The sequence below is a fragment of the Arabidopsis thaliana genome, chromosome 5 (genome assembly GCF_000001735.4).
Source record: "Arabidopsis thaliana chromosome 5, partial sequence".
Taxonomy (NCBI): Eukaryota; Viridiplantae; Streptophyta; class Magnoliopsida; order Brassicales; family Brassicaceae; genus Arabidopsis; species Arabidopsis thaliana.
This window is the reverse complement of record NC_003076.8, coordinates 20559678-20579904: the sequence shown is the minus strand read 5'-3', so window position 1 is coordinate 20579904 and position 20227 is coordinate 20559678. Positions and strand designations below refer to the sequence as shown.

The window sequence follows — 20227 nt, the reverse complement described above, 5'->3', positions numbered from 1 at the left end:
ACCCAATTAGCAACAAGTTAACAGTTTAGAGAGTAGATAACTATTTATGTACACATCTTATTGCAACTATAGAATCTTAGGAGAACCACTCTTATCCTTTTGGCTAAAACATATGTTAATGAAAATGAAATGGCTGCGGAGATGTTTCGAGCTATTCATTATATAGTTGTCTATGTTTGTTGGGATGTCTATTTTGGTTAAACTTTTTATAACATTTGTAACATTAATATACTCCAACATACTAATAACGTAACAAAAATGTATAACTAGTCAACTATCCATTTTGTCATTACTAATTCGAAACAAGTTTCTTACGCATCGCAAGTTTGATATCATTATAACGTAAAAGTAACAAAACATTAGCATAATAATTAGGTGAACACGGGAAACATGGTATAACTGATAATATAGAAAAGGTAAAAGCATAGATAGGAAGAAAAAGTTTTTGTAAGTAAAGATTACATAGAATTAAGTGCCCGGAAAGTGGATGACGACGGTGAAGACAGTGACAAGGCCAAAGTAAAGGAAGGCGTGGAGAAGGATTGAGTATCCGCTCGTTTCCATCTTCCCGAAGTCTACAAAGTTGTTGTTTCCCGGAACCTGAAACAACAATCCCGGGCTCAGCACCACAAACAACACCGTCGCGACCACCACCGGAAGCCACTCCGTCATTTTCCTAGTCTTCTTTTTTTATACCAACGAATAGAGAGAGAGAAGTTATCTTAAGAAAAGAGAGGAGAGATAGTTAAGTTATATTACTTGCGTTGATGATATTGAAACCCTTGTGATATGGTTGGTGAAATGGCTTAATACATGGTGTTACACGTCAGAAGTGTCGTGGTCAAACTGTGGTTGATGTCTTTGGTCAATGTCCCGAGAGATTCGTTAGACGATGGTTGGGTGGTCTCTCTCATTTTCTAATCACTTAATGTCTTAATCATTGGGTCTCGTTGACTAAAAGAAGTTCAAACTTTCATTGTGGTAATACTAAAAGATAGAAACGAGAATATGAATATATGATGTAAACTAATAAAAGCATGAAAGTTTCTGTGAAGAATCTCTACGACCTACTCAAAACACAAAGTCTAAGAAAACTTAACGAGGGTATAAATCTGTATGTTGGTTTCTTCAAGCCATTCCATGTATTGTCGTGTGGATTTACTTAGAGGCTTTCTTTACGTATGTCTAATGTATGATCCCCATTGCCACCATCAAATAATACAAAACCACGTATACCAACACAAACAACAATGCCGCCACCCACAGATATACTCGACCTGCAATTTCATCGTAGAAAAACCAGAGTATTAGGTTATGGAGACCCTGTTCTTGAAATGGAAAGATAATAGGAGAAACCGTAAATGTACATACGTTTTTCACCCTTTTGTTTGATCACGGTTAGCCTTGCCCTTGAGTCAAAAGATACTGACACTAAGCACCTGCAAAACCAAACCCAAAGTAACACTTTTGAATGGTTTCATCTTTTCTTCCTTCAGATTCGTATCTGTTTGTTTGTTTGGCATCATTGAATCGGTAAAGGAGTAGAGAAAAAACCTTGAATCAGGGGAGAAAGTCAGTGCGGTGACCAAACCGAGATGAGCTTTCTTGACGATTTGGTTAGTTTGCATCTTTGTCGAATCAATTATTAAAACATCTCCTTCGAGGGTTCCTCTGCATTAAGAAAAAAACATGAAAACAAAATATAGTATTTCTGTTTGGCCCCATAAGTGAGAAGAAAGATAAACTTACACTGCAAGAAGCTTCCCATCAGCTGAGACATTAAAGGCAGATATAGAGTTGTTTCTTTTAATAAGCTTTGAACTTCTTCTTCTCCATGATGTTGTATCCCATGTTATAATACTCCCACCACGTTCTACACAAAACAAATCAAATCTCTCAATTGTTGGCTGAGACAAAAAGGGTTCTTATGTTCTTGCACTGTGAGAATAAATATGAGTTACGAGTGTTTGCAGCAACATAAAGAACTTCACTGCCTGAATTGTCTACAGAGAATCTACACGAGGCAAACATCTCGTCCTGCATTTCAGTATTCAAACTCTCATCAGATCCAATACAACAATAAAGTTAAGAGAAACTAGTAAAGAGCAAAACCCAACAGACCTTCTCTTTTGATAGACTGGCAATAGCAGCAGAAGCATTCACATCCCAAACCCGACAAAGTGGAGCTCCAAGAGATACAAGAAACTTACCACTTTCGCTGCAAACAGAAAAATATCACTATCAAGAAATTTATTTACAATCATTTCTCCAAAGATGATCCCTTTCTCACCTGAAAGTTAGGCTTTTAACTGATGCATGTGTCTTAGACTCATTAAGTAAAGTCTTCATGCTTGGCCATTCAAAAACCCTCAAAGTCCCATCCTGCACTGCATCAAAAACCAAACACATAAGAAGAACCACCACCAAAGTTTATTTCTTTCTCAAGAGAATGAATATAAGATCCTTCCTACCTCTGCACCAGTAGCTAGAACAGTCCCATCCTGATTAAACGAGAGAGACAACTGTTGTCCAACATCTTTTAACTCTTTAACAACTTTCTCTGACTCTTCCTCATTATCATCCTCTATAATGTTTTCCCAATCAAACAGTCTGCAACTGTTAGGCAATGCACAAATAAGACCACCTTGACGAGGATGAATAGCCATACGATAAGGTAGATCAGTGCCAATCACACGCCTACCAATCTGCGAAAAACATTGAGAATGTTCAGAGAATTGTGAATGATTCATCATAAGAGAAGGAGCTTTGTTATTCGCACTTACAGGTTGTTCAGAGAGAGAATTGGTGTGGAGATCAACACGACAGATTAAGATGACATTAGGTATTCCACTTCGTCCTTCTCCTCCTCCGCCGGATAAAACGATGTACGACGACGACGACGATCCATCATCATCATCATCATCCTGATCCTTAGTGATTTTGGATCTGACAGCTTCCTCTAGAATCCAGTCGACGGCGTAAATTGGTACACCGTAGGTCTGTAGATTCGACGGTGGTTGTTGATTACTCGCCATTCTCTCGACGGAGCTCAATGCCGGAGCGGCGGAGCCAAGTCTGTAAGCGTGACCTTGAAGACGACAACGGAGATGGGCCTTAAGCCCAATAAAGCCCAGTTTATTTATTCACACAGAACCAAATAATTCGAAATTCACTTTGGAGATGTACTGGATTAAAGATTTAGAATAATACTGTACTATGAGTTTGTTTATATACTAAAGTCCAATTTCTACTACTATTTTTGTAACCAACAAAACCATTAAAATTAACTATGAGAGACCCTTGATAATCGCATAATTTTGTTGGACAAAAATATTAACAATGGTATCGTTATCTTACCATTGGAACAAATCTTGTTCAAAATGCGGAGATAATATATTATAAACGGTTATTTAATTTGCATGTTTTTCGAAAAAAGACTAGTGAAATGTTTAAACAAAAAGACCACAAAACATTTGAAAGTGTAATATAACAAGAACTGTAAGCTTTTTTTTCTTAATTAGTGATATAGGTGTTGACCACTAATTAAGCAAACACATGTTGTTGGTTCTTTAAGGTATGGATAGTCTCAAAATACCAAGAAATCCTCTTGGATTTTTGTTATAGTTATTCAAAAAATGCTCCATCTGCTCTTCAGTTAAAGACAACTTTATGTCAATTGACATATTATTACCGTCATTTTTGTAGTCCTGAAAAATAAACGCATAAATAGAAAAAACATACAAAAAATCTATGATAGTTTATGATGCAAAAGCATTGATTCTGCCTTAATAACACTACGTTTTTCCAATCTCTCCAAGAACCTTAACTTAGACATACAACTCGGTGATGCGAATACTATTATCTTTGTCATTCACATCGTACATACCAGTTACTGTGTATTCATACTTCCCTTGAAGTTTCTATACCAAGGGAGCATCGGAGTTGGTGTTTCATGACAAAGAAGATACTTAATACTAATCACTGATTACTCTTGAATTATAAGAGGGGATGAAACTATATCATCTCATTCCAACTCTTTACGAACCATTAACAAGTATTACTGGCATGATAGACAGAAATGCAAGAAACATAAAACATAATATCAAATTAATAGTTTTTATAGAAAAATTTGAAAATATATATTTTATTGAGACATGGAAAAAACTTACCATTTCAGATATCTCTGTTTTTAATGTGTTATGGTAACTCAGAATGTTATCATTATCTTTGTAAATGAGTAAATTGTTTTTAAAAAAAGCTTTGTATTAATATATCTTGCATTCACGTCATTTTTATCATCTTGTTATCACAGTGAATATAGATCATAGATAATTAAGAAATAACATTGTTAAAAACAATTACTTATCGTAGCTCTTGAACCAAATTGGCACATGTGCTCTTGAATTCATAAAGAATGGGACTGATTATTAGTTTCCGGATTTAAATAAATAACCTCATTAACAATGTCAGCGTCGTCGTTCCCGCGTAGCGTGATACTCACAGCCCGATCGGATACCAAGGGCAAATCTGTATTTTCGTGGTTAACAGATTGGCAAAATGAAGAAAAGTTCCACCACGGATTCTTTTTTTTTTTTTTTTTTTTAATTATTCAATTAATTATTATCTCCTCTGGCCCTTTGCTTTCCCTCTCCTTTCGTCTTTCTCTTCCAAAATTTCTTTCGATTGATTCCCAGAAACAAAAAAAATTCCAATTCCTTCGAACTGCATTATCGATCGTGCCCCAACTAGGCGATTCGAAATCGTCGATCATTATCGAAGTGAAGATTCGAAATTCCCAGTTTTGAATTTCTCTTTTATTCTGTGAATTGATATCAAAAATTTTCCGAAAGAGAAAGATTATTTGGTAAGTTCCAATTCGAATATGCATTTGCTGCAAAAAAAAAAAAAAAAATCAAAATCTGATGATTTTTTTTATTAAAGTGTTTCAGAGAATTTGAAGGAGGAGATCGGAATAGTTGAAAATGGCTAACCAAGGTGGTCCGTCGAGGAAAAGTCTCTCCTTCTCCGGTCATTCATTTCAAGGAAGGAAAAAAGCTTCAGAAAACGAAGGTGGTGGTGGTGGTGGCTCTGATCTCCTCCCACGAAGATCTCTCACATCTTCTCGTTCTTCCATGTAATCATCACCCCATTCTCTTCCAATTCTTCATTTTTCTGAGGAATGATACATGTTTCAAAATATATGAGATTGGAAGTAAATGTTTGCATGTTGTTTCTTGGTGTAGAAGCTTGAGTGGGGAAAGGAGTGGTGAGAGAACGGTAAAGAGACTAAGGTTGTGTAAGGCTCTTACTGTACCAGATAGCACAACTTTATTTGAAGCTTGTCGAAGAATGGCTGCTCGTCGTGTTGATGCGTTATTGCTGACTGATTCTAATGCATTACTTTGTGGGATCCTAACAGATAGGGTATACATGTTTTCATGAACAGGATTCTAAATGCAAACTGGACTTTTCACTTATGTTTTTTTTTTTATCTCTTTTGTTTTTTTTAAGGATATAGCAACAAAAGTGATTGCTAAACAACTTAACCTTGAAGAAACACCTGTATCTAAAGTTATGACCAAGAACCCTGTTTTTGTTTTGTCTGATACTATTGCTGTTGAAGCTCTTCAAAAGATGGTTCAAGGTTTGTTATTTCTTGTTCTTTTATAAGTTCTTTGTTGGTCTTGGTACTTGAGCTGACTAGTGGATATGCAGGCAAGTTTAGACATTTGCCGGTGGTGGAGAATGGAGAAGTTATCGCGCTTCTCGATATTGCAAAGTGTTTGTATGATGCTATTGCCCGCATGGAAAGATCAGTTGAGAAGGGTAAGGCTATTGCTGCGGCTGTTGAAGGCGTTGAAAAGAACTGGGGAACATCTATTGCTGGTATGTTTAAAAATATGGAATTGAGTATCTCCATTTGAATCCATCACAAATGTCTTCTTGCATGCCTCTGATGGCGTTTTTGTTGGATATACGATAGGACCAAACACTTTTATGGAGACACTTAGAGAACGAATATTCAAGCCTTCACTTTCAACTATAATTCCGGAGAATACAAAGTAGGTAATATCTCCTCTATATTTATTATCATATTTGAAATCATTTTGATCTTATACTTGTTTTATTGAGAGAAATAATGCAAAGCTTAACGAGTAAATTTGGAATGAAAACGTACAGGGTTTTAAAGGTTGGATTGGATGAGACTGTGTTAGGAGTAACCATGAAGATGGTGGAATATCAGTCTAGCGCAGCCATGGTGATGGTGGAGAACAAATTAGTTGGGATTCTAACGTAAGTGTCATATTTGGCCCCTTGTCTTCTTTTTCGTTTCTATGGTTCTGAAATTTTTTCTCTACAATATCATGTTTTAATCTTTTCTAGTGGAACTTTGATCTTAAATTGTGATTTTTGTTAGCTCAAAGGACATCTTGATGCGGGTGATATCCCAAAACCTTCCTCAAGAGACAACTACTGTGGAGAAGGTAAAGTTTTCGTTAAGTTCGTGTTTTCGCTATATATGTATGTATGCTTATGCTCGTTAGTTTTGAATCTGGTTGAAATTATTCTTTTCAACTCTTAGATTTATATGAGTACTCATTTTTCGTCTTTGTTGTTTCTTTTCAATCCCATTATTCTATAGGTTATGACACCGAATCCAGAATCTGCAACAGTTGATATGGCAATTGTTGAAGCCTTACATATCATGCATAATGGCAAATTTCTGCATCTTCCTGTATTGGATAAAGGTAACAAAATGTCCTCAAAACTGACTTTGAGCTATAAAGTATGAAGCATTGTTATTTCAACACTTGTCTAATGTTGATGATTACATACAGATGGAGATGTTGTCGCTGTTATTGATGTGATCCACATAACTCATGCTGCTGTTACTACGGTACACTTTTTTTCTTCTATTATTCTCTTCTAGTTGAAGTCGAAAACATGAGACAAGATCGATAAACAATCCGAGAGAAGAAAGAACATGATATATTTGTTGCATACTATTCTTGTTTTGCTATAAACTCTTTATTTCCTTTTGACAAGGCTGGAAGTACGGCTGGAATAAACAATGAGACAGCAAACTCAATGATGCAAAAGTTTTGGGACTCTGCTATGGCTTTGTCTCCTAACGAAGATGGCGATGAAACGAGGAGGTTTCTACTCATATTCCTTTGAACCATTTAGTTTTGACCATAAGGTGGTTTCTTAAACTGGATCATATGATTTTTCAGTGAAGAAGAGTCGATGAAATTATCTTCGGAGATAGAAGTAACAAAATCATTTTCATATCCCAACACATTTGCTTTTAAACTCCAAGATAAAAAGGGACGAATGCATAGATTTATGTGTGGTACGTTAAATCATAACTCTTGAGAAACAGGACACCTATTATGCCAATGCTGCTTAGTCCATTAACCTTTTGTTTTTACTTTTCAATAACAGAAACACAGAGTTTGACAACTCTGATAACAGCAATCCTACAAAGAATGGGGGATGACATTGAGCCTGATAACTTGCCTCAGATAATGGTACATATTTATTCGAAAACTTATTAAACGAGAAGATAGGAAAAATTTTCTTCTTTTGTTGACATATTTTGTGTTGTGTAGTACGAAGATGAAGACAATGACAAAGTTGTTTTAGCATCAGATAATGATCTTGGAGCTGCTGTAGAACATGCAAAATCAATAGGCTGGAAGGTAATAAATTGTACATCCATACTTATTGTCAATTAGTGTAAAGAACTAGGATGAAATGATACCTTAAATCCGCGGTCTCGTTTTGGTTAATGTGGATTTTGGGCTAAAGAAGAGTATATTTGGGTTGGGGATTCCAAATGGTGCAGGGTTTAAAATTGCATTTGGACTACACAGAAGAAAGAGGGCACAGGAGAGGTCTAAGTTCAGAGGATATGGACTACGACCAGTCAAACTCATGGGCAGCCGCTTACAAAACGGTTGCAGCCGGGGCTGCTCTTGCTGCTGGACTTGGAGTTTTGGTGTACCTTAAGCGCAACTCAAACTAACAGATTCATTTTGGGGAGATACAAAAGTGAATGCTTTTGCAAACCAATTTTTAAACCTAAGCTTGTGAAGTGTATACCTCTTCATTGATTCGTGTTTTTTTTTTTTTTTTATCTTGTTGCTTATTTGTTTCTCAACCTTACACATGAATTGTATATAAATAAGTAAACATTTTATTTGTATTTACGGTGTTGTCCAAACTTTTCTTTGAAACTGAAAATTACAAAATAAGTAATCATATGAATCAACGAAAAAAAAAAAGAAATAGAAAGTTTTGAGAGCGTTTGACTATGATGACTTTGTGGCGTCACAAACTAGAGCTCCTAGTCAACGACCGATGGCTAGTTTTCGTCTGCGCCATGTGGGTCCAATCCGTCGCCGGCGTTGGCTATCTATTCGGCGGCTCTATGTCTCCGGCAATCAAGACTTCCCTTGGCTACAATCAGAAACAGATCGCTCTTCTCGGCGTAGCTAAAAACCTCGGTGACGCCATCGGATTCGTCTCCGGTGCTTTATCTGAAGTCTCACCTTCCTGGGTGGTTCTACTCGTCGGTGCAACTCAGAACCTTTTCGGCTACGGTGTTGTTTGGCTCGTCGTCACTGGCCAATTGCCTAATTTGCCTCTCTGGATGGTGAGATGAATTTTACAAATCAAAATTGCTTACACATTTGCGATTTCGTTAGTAATTGTGCTTTGCTTTTGATTATTTGTACGATTCTCTAATTTTGGCTTGAACTTCCAGATATTCAAAAAAAAAAAAAAAAAAAGATGTTAAAGCTTACATATGAGTGTGATCCTGCTTGATTCTGGTTTATTTGTTCATGTAGTTGTTTGTTGCTATATTCGTGGGAACAAATGGGGAAACATACTACAATACAGCGTCGCTTGTGTCATGCATTCATAACTTCCCAGAAAGCCGAGGTCCTGTGGTGGGAATCCTGAAAGGGTTTTCTGGCTTGAGTGGAGCAATCTTGACTCAGGTTTATTTGATGTTCAACCCTTCTCATGATTCTTCGGTTATTCTCATGGTTGCTCTTGGACCACCAGTCGTGGTTCTTGCTCTACTATTTATTGTTAGACCCGTGGAAAGAAGTTGCAGAACGAACTTGCGATCTGATGATTTAAGATTCCTGGCTATTTACGGTTTCTGTGTTGTCCTTGCGGTATATTTACTAGGATTGTTGGTACTTCAGAGTGTTTTTGATATGACTCAAACGATTATCACAACCTCTGGAGCCATCCTTGTCATTTTCATGGTTGTTCCAGTTCTTGTCCCTTTTTCATCGGTTTTCATCTCGGGTAATAATGTCACCTCAGTGAAGCCTGAAGAAGGAACTTCCAATGTGGATCAGCATGAGGCTAGAACTTTAATTGAGAGAAGTGACAGACCGCCGGAAAAGAAAAGAGCGCCGTGTATAGGAGAAGATTTCACCTTGTTACAAGCTTTGGGACAAGCTGACTTCTGGCTTATATTTATGTCTCTGGTTCTAGGTGTAGGTTCGGGAATCACGATTATAGACAATCTTGGTCAGATTTGTTATTCCCTCGGGTACAGCAACACCAAAATATTTGTCTCACTGATCAGCATCTCCAATTTTCTCGGCCGTGTTGCTGGTGGCTACTTCTCTGAGCTAATCATAAGGTACAAAACCCTTAACCATTTCACTTTCGCTTTTAAGAAGCATCTGTGTTTTTTACTGACAGATTCATCTCTTTCTGCCTCTTCAAAAGGAAACTCTCACTTCCAAGAACGTTGGCAATGTCTGTGGTTCAGGCGATAATGTCTTTGGGGCTCATCTACTATGCCATAGATTGGCCAGGGAAGATCTACGTAGTGACCATTGTGATAGGAATGGGTTATGGCGCTCATTGGGCGATTGCTCCTGCTTCAGTCTCTGACATTTTTGGCCTGAAGAGCTTCGGTTCTCTTTACAATTTCCAGATTACAGCTTTGCCTATTGGGTCATTTGTGTTCTCAGGTGTGATCGCTAGTAACATCTATGACTACTACGCCAGAAAGCAAGCCGGACCCACCACAGAGACTGAGTCGCTCGTCTGCACGGGCTCGGTGTGTTATTCAGTCACGTGCAGTCTCATGTCCATGTTGTGTCTAATGGCTATGGTTTTGAGTTTGAGTGTGGTTTATAGGACGAGGAAGTTTTACTTGAGGCTTCATCACCGAGTCTCAAAGACTTGAAGATAGTGTAATTGTGTAAGCAATTTTCATTTGGTCTTTGGAAGATATATGTAAGCAATTTTGAATTCCATACTCAAAATCTTTAATTGGTGTTCACAAGTATTTAAATGTAACATTAAAAAAATAATTGCCCTAAAAGAGTTAGATAACTTACATTACATAAACATAATTTTAATAGATATAAAAAAAATTCTTGAAAGAAAAATTAAAAAACCAACTATATTTGATTAATTTCTACAAATACCAACTATAGATTTTGAGTATTGAAATGGAACACTGAAATAGGGGAAATGTTTTACCATAAAATGTCATTTATATGCATGTACGAAATTCTTGTCAAATACGTATCACTTTATGGTTTTTGAACTTATGAAATTTGGATGCTTCAGTTTGATTGTGGGGAGAAACCTAGGTATCGTTCTTGTTCTATTCTCTTCTCCTTCGTTTTGAGATTTTGTGTATGGACATAATATGAAATTGGGAACTGATGAGTGCTTTGACTGAATTAAAAACATAACTGGAAAATATAAAATTAATATTTTTTACCTTAAGAGTCGTATTTGTTTACTAATCTTTACTACATGTTCATCATCTTAAAGGTGTTGAGAGTGTTTTTATCTTTACTTAAACGTTAATTCAAAACGAAGATAAGAGAAGCTAAGAAAATTTAATTCTTCGTCTAAATCACTCACAAGGTATAGAACCTTGCGGTGCTTTTATTTGAATTTTTTTTCCTAGTCCTTGTCTTATCTTTTCTAGAGTTTCTGTCATTAATCAAATTTGCTTTGACAAATGGGTTCTCAACTTTTAGGATTTTATAATCCCTAAATTATAAAAAATTTATGGACTTCTTTTTGGCTATCAATTGGTTTGGTGTGTAGTGTTGTATAAGAAAGAGATAAGTGATTTTGCTTTGATTTATGTTAAAACCATTTTTCTGAGATTAGTGAATGGTAAAGTTTGTTTGATTGATGGTGTTAATGGTTTGTGTTTTCAATAGATTATATCAGCATCTTTGTGTTTGCAAATGTTTGTTAAGTTTCATCTTAATCCAGTGGTCTCTACGATCTCTAGCAACAAGCCTGTTCTAGATTCCTGAATCTGTTTTCTAAAGTTTACCATGTTGTTTATTTTCGTAAGAGTTTTGGCTTTGTTTTCCAACGGATTTACGCGGGAAAACTCAATTCGGATTTAAGTTTGTTACAAACTTTCGGCCGCAAAATGTCTATTCATTATTGCCGTTTTCCTAAATTTGGCATGAGTTGTTTGTTTAGGAGTAGATATTTCTTATAACAATTTTGATGGATTCCTTACCTAAGACTTCAAGATTTGATCTTAAGGGAGTCAATATCTTTGGTTCTTAAATTTCAAAATTAATATTATCGAACTTTGATGCAAAGAACATCTATCTAGATACCTATTTCCACCATTTATGTTTTCATAGATATTGGAATTATTTTTATCTCTATGGATAACTTGGGGCAAAAGTTTTCTCACTTTCTGCTTTCAGCAATGTTCAATTTTGGGTTGTTTTATTTTCTGATCAATCTCTTTCTTTTGCATGATCTAAACTAAGAGACATAAAAGGACCTTTTGACGAAGAAATGATGCACATGGACGAATCAAGAAAGGAAATCATTCGAGAAGAAGCTAAACGAGCGAAAGCCATCGCAGTGGAAAAATATAAAGCGGGTGATTTTGCTGGAGCCAAAGAGTTTGCTCTCAAGGCAAAACAAATTAATCCTGCACTTGGTGGTCTTCGCCGTCTCAATGCACTTCTTGACGTGTGCATGGGTTTCCAGAAGCAAGTCAATGGTGAAGTTGATTGGTATGATGTTTTAGCGGTCGAGCGAACCGCAGATTTTATAACAATCTTTAATCGTTATAGCACATTAGCTATTGACATTTCCCTTGACCGTGACGAATCTGTTGGTAGTGGTGTTAAAGAGGCACTGAAGATACTCACTGATGCCTCGAAATATTTTCTCGAGAGACGCGAACTTTTACCTTCACGGAGAGTTTCTGGTCCAATAAACCAACTAAGCAGGATTAGTTGTGAAGGAAGCAAACAAAAGGAACCTCCACCAACAAATCTACTTCATGTTTCTAAGTTAACAAGAATGAGCGAAGACGCAGAGATTAGACACGATATTTCTCCAAATAGGCTTCGAAGTGCATTGGCTCGAAAGGCTACGAGTGTGATCAAACTGAGTCTTGAAACGTTTGTTTGTTCTTCTCCGCACAATAATGTTGGTGCTGCTGAGGAAACTGATAATAAGGTCATGGAGGAGTGATAGATACAGCAACATCTTCAAGAAAGAGGCGCTTAAAGCAAACGGCTACTTGCTGGTTTTGGACCGTTTGGTGTTTAATTTAAAATTGGTTTTGGTTTTATTTTAAATTTGGATTTTTTTTGTTTTTACATTTGCATTTTTTATTTGGATTTTCCTCCATTAGCTTTGTTGCTTTGTCATTCATTTTTGAGTTTTAATAAAAGAGAGTTTATCTCTTTCCTTGTTCTTAGAGTTCTATTGAATACTCCCAAACGTACAAGAAGCAGGTCCCTATCGTTTCCTTTGAAACAAACATATTGAGCTGAATTCCAGGTTTAACGATGTGCCTAAAGTGGTGGTTTATGATTGTTCCAGATGCTGATTTGTACAGTTTCTCGTACTTGCCATCAAACTATACACGGACAGAAATGAACATTTAAGAATAACTGAGAAGAAAAAAAAAATCCAGCACAATAATTGTTTTGTTTTTTTGACAAAATTTAAAATATCATATTTACAAAAAAAAAAAAAAAAAAAAAAAAGGTTTTCAAGATTCTCAATATCCAGTAGGGTTCGTTTAGAGTAGAAATTCTTTGGTTACCTTTTAGAGATTAAGAAGAAAAAAAGTCTTTGTTCAAACTATATTTTTCTTGAAACAAAGAAATAAATTAATGAAAACGCCATTTAGAAAAGATTCATTTCTACAAACAGCGATTTTGTATATGGAAATCAAATGAAATCAGAAACGAATATTTTGACTGAGGGAATACAGAGAATATAAAATTTGTGAATATACAAAGGAATGGAATATTTACCATAAATAGTTTTATGCATGTTCTATTAATCCTCACTACCACATGTACTTATCATCCTATAAATTTTATCTCTTGAAGTTTTCACTTTAACGTTAAAGAAGAAAAAGATAAAATTGTTCTTTCTCATATTAATCACCCACAAGTCTGAAACTGCTTCTTCACTCTCAAGGCAAAGGTATGGTTTACAGAAACCACCTTTGATATATGGCTCGTGTTATTTACTTTGATTTTATTATTTAGGAGGCTTCTTTTCTGTATTTCGTTGGGATATATATCAGATTTTAGAGTACTTTTTTTTGGTCTCTAGCCTGTGCCTCGGGCATAAGAAATTAAATCATACTAAAGCGTTTGATGAAAAGTTTTCCCACTTTCTACTTTCTGATTATCAATCTTTTTCTTTTGCAGGATCAAAACTAAGAGACCAAAAGATATTGTGTACTATTTTAACAGCGATCGAAAACGACCCTAAGCTTGAGAAGAATCTCGGAGGTGTTTCATGATCACTTGGGTACTAACTTCTCATCATCATCATCATTAAGATCATCAGATCGTCTCAGCATGTGGGCACTATTCCGCGCTTTAGCATGAAGTGTGAATATCCAATATATGCAAAGATCACAGCGTTATGTGTGTTCCATGTTGGAAGTTTTCAAGCTTTTGAGTATCCGGCTCCATTGATGACTAGTGTTGTTTCATGGACTTCATGCTAATTCATTGTTCACAGGAGTAACACGAGCCATCGATGGAGCTAGACACACTTCAAAAGCTTCAAATGGCTTGCAACAATGAACACAAATAATCATGTGGTCTTTAATTTGCATCTATTATTTATACATTATGCTACAAGAACGGCATAATGACCATAAGCTGCGACCATCTGAGGATGATAATGATGATGAATTAGTACCCAAGAAATAAGGAAACAACACCTCCGAGGCTCTCTTCTCAGAAGAATAATTTTTATATTTGCCAGTTATGTTTTTCCTTCAGTCAAAATACAAAAGCTCAGTTTGAAAATAATAATAATAACAAAATATCAGTTTGTAGAACCGATTCATTTTAACTAGGCGTTTCTATATTTCTCTTTCTTTCATGTAAACGATACATTGAACATTAATTGTCTCTCTTTTTTTCTCTTTCTTAGCCTCGTTTATATCAAATCAATAGCTGGTGAATAATAAAAGAGAAGAAAGCTGTAAACAAGGTTCTAGTGTTAAAACCTTTTTGAAAAAAAAAAGGTTCTAGGGTTTCAACAGAACCTAAAAGGAAGAAAATCCTTTATCAAGACCTAGAAGGAAGCAAAGACCTACGAGACTTAGGAAACAAGATAAAGTCTACTAAAATGAAAGTGTAAGTCAAAATAAAAATAAAAATTAAGAAATAAATTTTGTGAATTGTACTTGGTTTGTTTTCGTTATCTGAAACCCTATTTCCTGGTGAGCAAGAAACTGTCGAGTCTTCTTAGCAGGATATGTAACAGTTTTAAACTGGAGTTACGACATGATTGCTCTCTATTTAATAAGTCTTTACATCTCTCAGAACAAAATAGAGGAACAATATCTTATAAGCTCCACTTCTCATTGCAAATCACATAAAAACTTTGACATAAATGATGATAAGAATTTCAAAATGATATAACATATGATCAAACTCTCATTCCAATCATATAGCCCTGCTTCGAGATACATTCATATTTAGCCCTGATTAGTGACTCCTCTAGTGACTACCGAGTAGATTATATTCATACCGACGACTCTTCTGGTGACAACTCTTTAGTTATATCATAGCTCGGAAACTGACTCAGTCTCGTGATTTGTTGCTGCTTAGCATAATTCTATCGATTAAAAAGGATTATCCATGGAGCAAGTACTCAATTGCTCCAAAGGGCTTGCGATAATGAGCACACATAACATAACCATTTGATCTTTGCATCTATTTGGATATTCATCCTGCATTGATCAAAAAAGATGAATAAAATGTGGTGGTTATGAGTGTTTCGAGTCTTCCAGATGTCTAAGACTTCGACAAGGATCAGACTCAAGCTTTGTTGAGAGAAAACCAAGTTTGGGCTACTTATGATGATTATGGAATGCCACAGTGGTATGCACTGGTCCATAAGTTTGTCTCTCAAGAACCGTTCAAGATGTGCATTTGTTGGCTTAATGGCAAGAAAAATGGATATGTGGGTTCAATGAAGAAGTGGATTGATTTAGGGTATTACAAGACGAGTGGATGCTTCTCAATTAGGAAACATAGCAACAATGATTCTCTCAACTCATTCTCACATAGTGCCTTGTGAACAATATGTGAGAAAGGATTGATGCACATATAAGCGACAAAAGGCAATATTTTGGCTCTTTATGCAAATTGGTCACATGATATTTTAACTCCCCAAGAAGTTGTGGACAAGTATGAAGTGCCTCAAGATTTCAATGAAAAAGAATGTTTGACGATTGTGACTTAAAAATAAAGTTGTAAGTTGTAAATCCCATGAGTTTAACAAGCGGCACAACCGTCACAGCTCACTCTTCCTCAAAATCTTGAAGCACTTCTACCATTTCATACTTGTTCATTTCTTCTAAAGAAGTTGAAATATTCCAAGATAGTGACCAGTTTGCATAAAGAGCCAAAATATTGCATTTTTTAGGATATATGTGCATTATCCTTTGTTACCTATTGTCCACATCAACTCTATGTGAGAACGAGTTGAGAGAGTCGTTGCTTATATGTTTCCCAATTGAGAAGCATCCACTCATCCTGTAATACCCTGAATCAATCTACTTCTTCAATAAACCCACATATCCATTTTTCTCACCACTAAGCCAATATATACTCAACTTGAAAGGTTCTTGAGAGACAACCTTATGGACCAATGCATACCACCGTCGCCATCAAAATCTAAGGACATACCCAAGGAAAGAACTATTCAGGTTCTCACATCAAGTTGCTTTTCAGTTGCTTATAGGTAAAGGAGGTGAAAATGATCCAGAAGGTCATCCATTTCCATTTTGCTCTTCCTTTTGCTCTTTCTTTCCGCTATTGATCATCCTTTTCCATCTTATCTTCGTCAAAATAGTGCCACAAGATCTTTCAAAATAGACAAATTGATTGGAAAATTAAAATTCCTAAAATTGCAACAATATAAGTTCTAATTTTGTAACAATGCTGAAACAATTTCTCCAAATATTTTTTTTTGTATAAATGTTACATTTAGTCATCAAAAAAACCATGTTTACATTATACGCAACCTTGTTCTTTGAGAGTAGACCATAACTATTTTAGAAGATAGATAATGGTTGAACAAAAATAGAAAAATAAAACCCACAACTAGATTTTTTATTTTTTTTTGTTAATTCCCACCACTAGATTTTGTACGACGAATATTTTAACATAGACACTACCTAATACTTAAAGCAACTAATATAGAACAGGTAATGAAATTCAACAATACCAAAAAGATGATTGAGGAACGGAGATTGACGGTGCTTAACAGAGTCGAGAGCTTTGATGATCTCTCCTTTATAACTCAAACATCTCCTCGTAGTGCGAGGGTTTAATGACGATTAGAGTCGCATGAGAAAATTGTTATCTCTTTTCATTGGCAACACTCAAAATCAAAAGCCGAACGAATACTAGTCTTGTGTTACACTCTCAGACCCAAACAAAAGAAGAAGAGAGAAGAGAGGAATTTTGATGTTTGTGATCTTATGAAGAGAAGGAGAAGACAATGACTTGACTTACATAGCCCAAGCTCAACGTATATATATTCATGAGGTGATCTCACCTTAACGAAAATTTATGAGATTTTGATTCTCACAACAATGTCAAAAACGTTTTCTGACCTTAATTGTCATAACTGATTTTTTGTTGTTGTTACAAAACTCTATCATTAAGGTAGATATTTTTTATTGGTTGTAAGCCCATTTCCCAACTCTCAAATCTCAAACCCAACCCATGTATGTTTGGATTTCTCCTCTTACTTACTGTATATTATATACCAAGGCAGCTATTTTGGACCTTCATTTCTCATTCAAATGATAACTTCATTTTTGACATTCCAATGCACCACCACGGTCCGCGTAGTGCTTGCAACAATGATTCTATTGTGCCGAAAAACCGGTCATTCCGATGAACGTCTTCACCGGAAAAGTGGCCACAACCACTTCATCAAAAACAAGTTCCAACACCCGCGCAAAGCTTCCTGCATGAGTTGTTTGTTTAGGAGTAGTACTCTTTTAACAAGTTTTATGGATTCCTTATCTAAGACTTCGAGATCTGATCTTAAGGGGAAACGATATCTTTGGTTTTTGAATTTCAAGATTGATATTTATCGAACTTTGTGCAAAAACCATCTATCTCTTTCCACCATTTATGTTTTCGAACCAATGCACTTCAAAGCCTATTTGGGAAAATCTCAAGTCTATAGATGTGATAAGACTTGAGATTTCGCCAAATAGGCTTTGAAGTGCATTGGTTCGAAAGGCTACGAGTATAATCAAACTGAGTATTGAAAGGTGTGTTTCCTCTTCTCCACACAAGAGTTTTGGTGCTACTGAGGAGTGATGAAACTGATAATGTGGTTATGGAGGAGTAATGCAGTAATATCTTGAAGAAGGAGGCGCCAAAATAAAACGGCTACTCTTGTTTAACTCCAAACTGTTCACTTTTTGGAACAATCCAACTCCAAACTGGTCACTTTTTATTTAAATTTAATATTTTGTTTGACAAAATTTACTAACATATTTATTAATGATCTCTCTTTTATTTTGCAGTTAAACATCAAAATGTGAGATTCTCTCTTGAGTGTCTACCTCCTCATGTTAACAAATCAAATAATTAGAGAAATAACCAAAATTTAACTTTTAGAGGGACTACAGGATTTGTACTTTGTACATTCATATATTATTGTTATATATCGTTTCATACATTAATTTGAACCAATGTAAATTAAGTAAAATTCAATTTAACATCATGAGCAAATTCTTATTAAAATTCTCTTAAAATTTTGAGCAAATTATGCTTTCACATTTAACATTTGAAAACATCATTTTTAACAAGATATTCAAAACTAAGTTTTGTACAGCAAAATTTTAACTTTCAATTTTATAGAGAAAAAGGTATTTTTTTTTTTGTTTCATTTTTATAAGACTATTATTTGGTATATAATATACACTTTAAGTAAAAACAAATCTCTTTCTTTTTTCTTCTTATAATACCAACCACAAGTCTGTCAGTCACACACATACAGTTAATAACATTAAATATTCTTAACAAACTACTAAATAGGTTGAGATTCATATATGTAAAGAGATCACTTCTTAATCTTATCCTACCATATCTTATATACGCTTAATTTTCCTTTATATATGCAAACCTCCACATAAAAATATCTCAAACCCAAACACTTCAAACAAAAAAAAAATGGAGAACAACAACAACAACCACCAACAGCCACCGAAAGATAACGAGCAACTAAAGAGTTTCTGGTCAAAGGGGATGGAAGGTGACTTGAATGTCAAGAATCACGAGTTCCCCATCTCTCGTATCAAGAGGATAATGAAGTTTGATCCGGATGTGAGTATGATCGCTGCTGAGGCTCCAAATCTCTTATCTAAGGCTTGTGAAATGTTTGTCATGGACCTCACGATGCGTTCATGGCTCCATGCTCAAGAGAGCAACCGACTCACGATACGGAAATCTGATGTTGATGCCGTAGTGTCTCAAACCGTCATCTTTGATTTCTTGCGTGATGATGTCCCTAAGGACGAGGGAGAGCCCGTTGTCGCCGCTGCTGATCCTGTGGACGATGTTGCTGATCATGTGGCTGTGCCAGATCTTAACAATGAAGAACTGCCGCCGGGAACGGTGATAGGAACTCCGGTTTGTTACGGTTTAGGAATACACGCGCCACACCCGCAGATGCCTGGAGCTTGGACCGAGGAGGATGCGACTGGGGCAAATGGAGGAAACGGTGGGAATTAATATTTGGATTGGGTTTTGTAACCGCTGTTGTGAGAACTTGAATTTCTTTTTGAGTTCTGCTTATGTTTTCAATGTTATGTTTTTTAGTTGTTGAATGTATTTCTGTTGTTTTGTCCAAAAAAAAAAAAGAATGTATTTCTGTTGTTGTCTTTCAAATGAATCTAATGGTTTATGAATATTGGCTTTAGATTAATTTATGCATACAAAAACACAAGGATTACGGATAAAAAAGTCCTCAGTTTACCCATGGAAACATAATCTTCTAGTGATTCCTTATGAGAGTAGAAAAGAATCATATATTATAATCTATTTCATAAGAGATAGGGTACTGTAAACAAGGATGTTTATTCGGCTATTTCTTTTTTTTTTAATCACTTTTACTTGTCAAGACTCTTTTGTGTTTGCAGCTTTTTGTTAGATTACATTCTAGAGGCAACAAGATCCAGAGATCTAGCAAAAAAAACTTATTTTGAAACCTGAATCTATTTTAAAAATTTTCCAACTCATTTTTCGTTCTTATTCTTTGTTTTCCAACGGAATTTGGCGCACAAACGATTTATTTGAATTTTGTCTTTCAAGAAATTTTAGCGCGGTTTTAGCGAACTCTTATGAGGAAGTTATTAATTGAATTATTTTTGTTTTTGTTTTTTCTAATTATCATTTCTATATATTTCTCTAACTCTCGAGTAAATAATTCATTTTGTATACTTGTTTTTGTTTTTAATTACATTGTTTAAAACTTATTTACAATTACTTACCTTTAAGAAATAATTGTTATTTCTAAATAAACAAAAAGTAGTGTCGATTTAGTATCTTATATTTAGTTTAAAATAAATCATAAATTCAACTAATACTCATTGTCACTAATCCAATATATATTATAGTATATGAAAACATGAAATAAAATTCTTATATCATATTTTTTTAATTTT

The 20227-nt window shown here is 35.3% G+C and overlaps 8 protein-coding genes, 2 long non-coding RNA genes and 1 other non-coding gene across 11 annotated transcripts; 8 read left to right on the top strand and 3 right to left on the bottom strand.

Moving 5' to 3' along the window:
- Window positions 1–271: 271 nt before the first annotated feature.
- On the bottom strand, window positions 272–878 carry AT5G50560 (transmembrane protein, putative (DUF 3339)). Its single transcript, NM_124443.4, has one exon. The coding sequence runs from the start codon at window positions 670–672 to the stop codon at window positions 469–471; it is 204 nt and encodes a 67-aa protein (NP_568739.1). The 5' UTR covers window positions 673–878; the 3' UTR covers window positions 272–468.
- On the bottom strand, window positions 802–3172 carry AT5G50550 (Transducin/WD40 repeat-like superfamily protein). The gene is made up of 9 exons (NM_124442.4): window positions 2784–3172; window positions 2472–2705; window positions 2291–2382; window positions 2122–2218; window positions 1962–2037; window positions 1750–1873; window positions 1555–1671; window positions 1372–1439; window positions 802–1277 (listed from the first exon to the last, which is right to left on the bottom strand). The coding sequence occupies exons 1-9, from the start codon at window positions 3033–3035 to the stop codon at window positions 1186–1188; spliced, it is 1152 nt and encodes a 383-aa protein (NP_568738.1). The 5' UTR covers window positions 3036–3172; the 3' UTR covers window positions 802–1185.
- Window positions 3173–4366: 1194 nt separating this feature from the next.
- Window positions 4367–5328, top strand: AT5G50540 (uncharacterized protein). The gene has a single exon (NM_124441.4). The coding sequence runs from the start codon at window positions 4464–4466 to the stop codon at window positions 4803–4805; it is 342 nt and encodes a 113-aa protein (NP_568737.1). The 5' UTR covers window positions 4367–4463; the 3' UTR covers window positions 4806–5328.
- Window positions 4655–8224, top strand: AT5G50530 (CBS / octicosapeptide/Phox/Bemp1 (PB1) domains-containing protein). Its single transcript, NM_124440.3, has 15 exons — window positions 4655–4864; window positions 4950–5134; window positions 5244–5424; window positions 5512–5644; window positions 5716–5886; window positions 5984–6062; window positions 6181–6294; window positions 6419–6485; window positions 6644–6749; window positions 6840–6898; window positions 7048–7157; window positions 7236–7354; window positions 7447–7532; window positions 7614–7703; window positions 7850–8224. Exons 2-15 carry the CDS (start codon window positions 4983–4985, stop codon window positions 8027–8029), a joined length of 1647 nt encoding a protein of 548 aa, NP_568736.1. The 5' UTR covers window positions 4655–4864; window positions 4950–4982; the 3' UTR covers window positions 8030–8224.
- Window positions 8225–8248: 24 nt separating this feature from the next.
- On the top strand, window positions 8249–10372 carry AT5G50520 (Major facilitator superfamily protein). Its single transcript, NM_124434.4, has 3 exons — window positions 8249–8659; window positions 8856–9670; window positions 9760–10372. The coding sequence occupies exons 1-3, from the start codon at window positions 8318–8320 to the stop codon at window positions 10223–10225; spliced, it is 1623 nt and encodes a 540-aa protein (NP_568730.1). The 5' UTR covers window positions 8249–8317; the 3' UTR covers window positions 10226–10372.
- A 1457-nt stretch (window positions 10373–11829) lies between these two features.
- AT5G50510 (Molecular chaperone Hsp40/DnaJ family protein) lies at window positions 11830–12519 on the top strand (the record flags this gene model as incomplete). The annotated part of the gene is made up of 1 exon (NM_124433.1): window positions 11830–12519. The coding sequence occupies one exon, from the start codon at window positions 11830–11832 to the stop codon at window positions 12517–12519; it is 690 nt and encodes a 229-aa protein (NP_568729.1).
- Window positions 12520–13413: 894 nt separating this feature from the next.
- On the top strand, window positions 13414–14357 carry AT5G00630. The gene is made up of 2 exons (NR_144203.1): window positions 13414–13488; window positions 13719–14357. It is a non-coding gene; the product is annotated as an uncharacterized misc_RNA (transcript).
- A 1447-nt stretch (window positions 14358–15804) lies between these two features.
- On the bottom strand, window positions 15805–16287 carry AT5G07695. The gene is made up of 2 exons (NR_143021.1): window positions 15986–16287; window positions 15805–15885 (listed from the first exon to the last, which is right to left on the bottom strand). It is a non-coding gene; the product is annotated as an other RNA (long non-coding RNA).
- AT5G07665 lies at window positions 16121–16326 on the top strand. The gene has a single exon (NR_143020.1). It is a non-coding gene; the product is annotated as an other RNA (long non-coding RNA).
- A 1021-nt stretch (window positions 16327–17347) lies between these two features.
- Window positions 17348–17755, top strand: AT5G50500 (uncharacterized protein; the record flags this gene model as incomplete). The annotated part of the gene is made up of 1 exon (NM_124432.1): window positions 17348–17755. One exon carries the CDS (start codon window positions 17348–17350, stop codon window positions 17753–17755), a length of 408 nt encoding a protein of 135 aa, NP_199861.1.
- A 921-nt stretch (window positions 17756–18676) lies between these two features.
- On the top strand, window positions 18677–19471 carry NF-YC5 (nuclear factor Y, subunit C5). Its single transcript, NM_124431.3, has one exon. It carries the CDS (start codon window positions 18735–18737, stop codon window positions 19293–19295), a length of 561 nt encoding a protein of 186 aa, NP_199860.1. The 5' UTR covers window positions 18677–18734; the 3' UTR covers window positions 19296–19471.
- The last annotated feature ends 756 nt before the right edge of the window (window positions 19472–20227 follow it).

Coding starts and splice junctions, on each gene's coding strand:
- AT5G50560 (NM_124443.4), bottom strand. CDS start 672: ATGACGGAGTGGCTTCCGGTGGTGGTCGCGACGGTGTTGTTTGTGGTG.
- AT5G50550 (NM_124442.4), bottom strand. CDS start 3,035: ATGGCGAGTAATCAACAACCACCGTCGAATCTACAGACCTACGGTGTA. Junction 2,706..2,783: donor ATTCTCTCTCTGAACAACCT/GTAAGTGCGAAT, acceptor TGTTTTTCGCAG/ATTGGTAGGCGTGTGATTGG. Junction 2,383..2,471: donor TTCTAGCTACTGGTGCAGAG/GTAGGAAGGATC, acceptor GATGCAGTGCAG/GATGGGACTTTGAGGGTTTT.
- AT5G50540 (NM_124441.4), top strand. CDS start 4,464: ATGTCAGCGTCGTCGTTCCCGCGTAGCGTGATACTCACAGCCCGATCG.
- AT5G50530 (NM_124440.3), top strand. CDS start 4,983: ATGGCTAACCAAGGTGGTCCGTCGAGGAAAAGTCTCTCCTTCTCCGGT. Junction 5,645..5,715: donor TCTTCAAAAGATGGTTCAAG/GTTTGTTATTTC, acceptor GTGGATATGCAG/GCAAGTTTAGACATTTGCCG. Junction 7,704..7,849: donor CAAAATCAATAGGCTGGAAG/GTAATAAATTGT, acceptor CAAATGGTGCAG/GGTTTAAAATTGCATTTGGA.
- AT5G50520 (NM_124434.4), top strand. CDS start 8,318: ATGATGACTTTGTGGCGTCACAAACTAGAGCTCCTAGTCAACGACCGA. Junction 8,660..8,855: donor CTAATTTGCCTCTCTGGATG/GTGAGATGAATT, acceptor TTGTTCATGTAG/TTGTTTGTTGCTATATTCGT. Junction 9,671..9,759: donor TTCTCTGAGCTAATCATAAG/GTACAAAACCCT, acceptor CCTCTTCAAAAG/GAAACTCTCACTTCCAAGAA.
- NF-YC5 (NM_124431.3), top strand. CDS start 18,735: ATGGAGAACAACAACAACAACCACCAACAGCCACCGAAAGATAACGAG.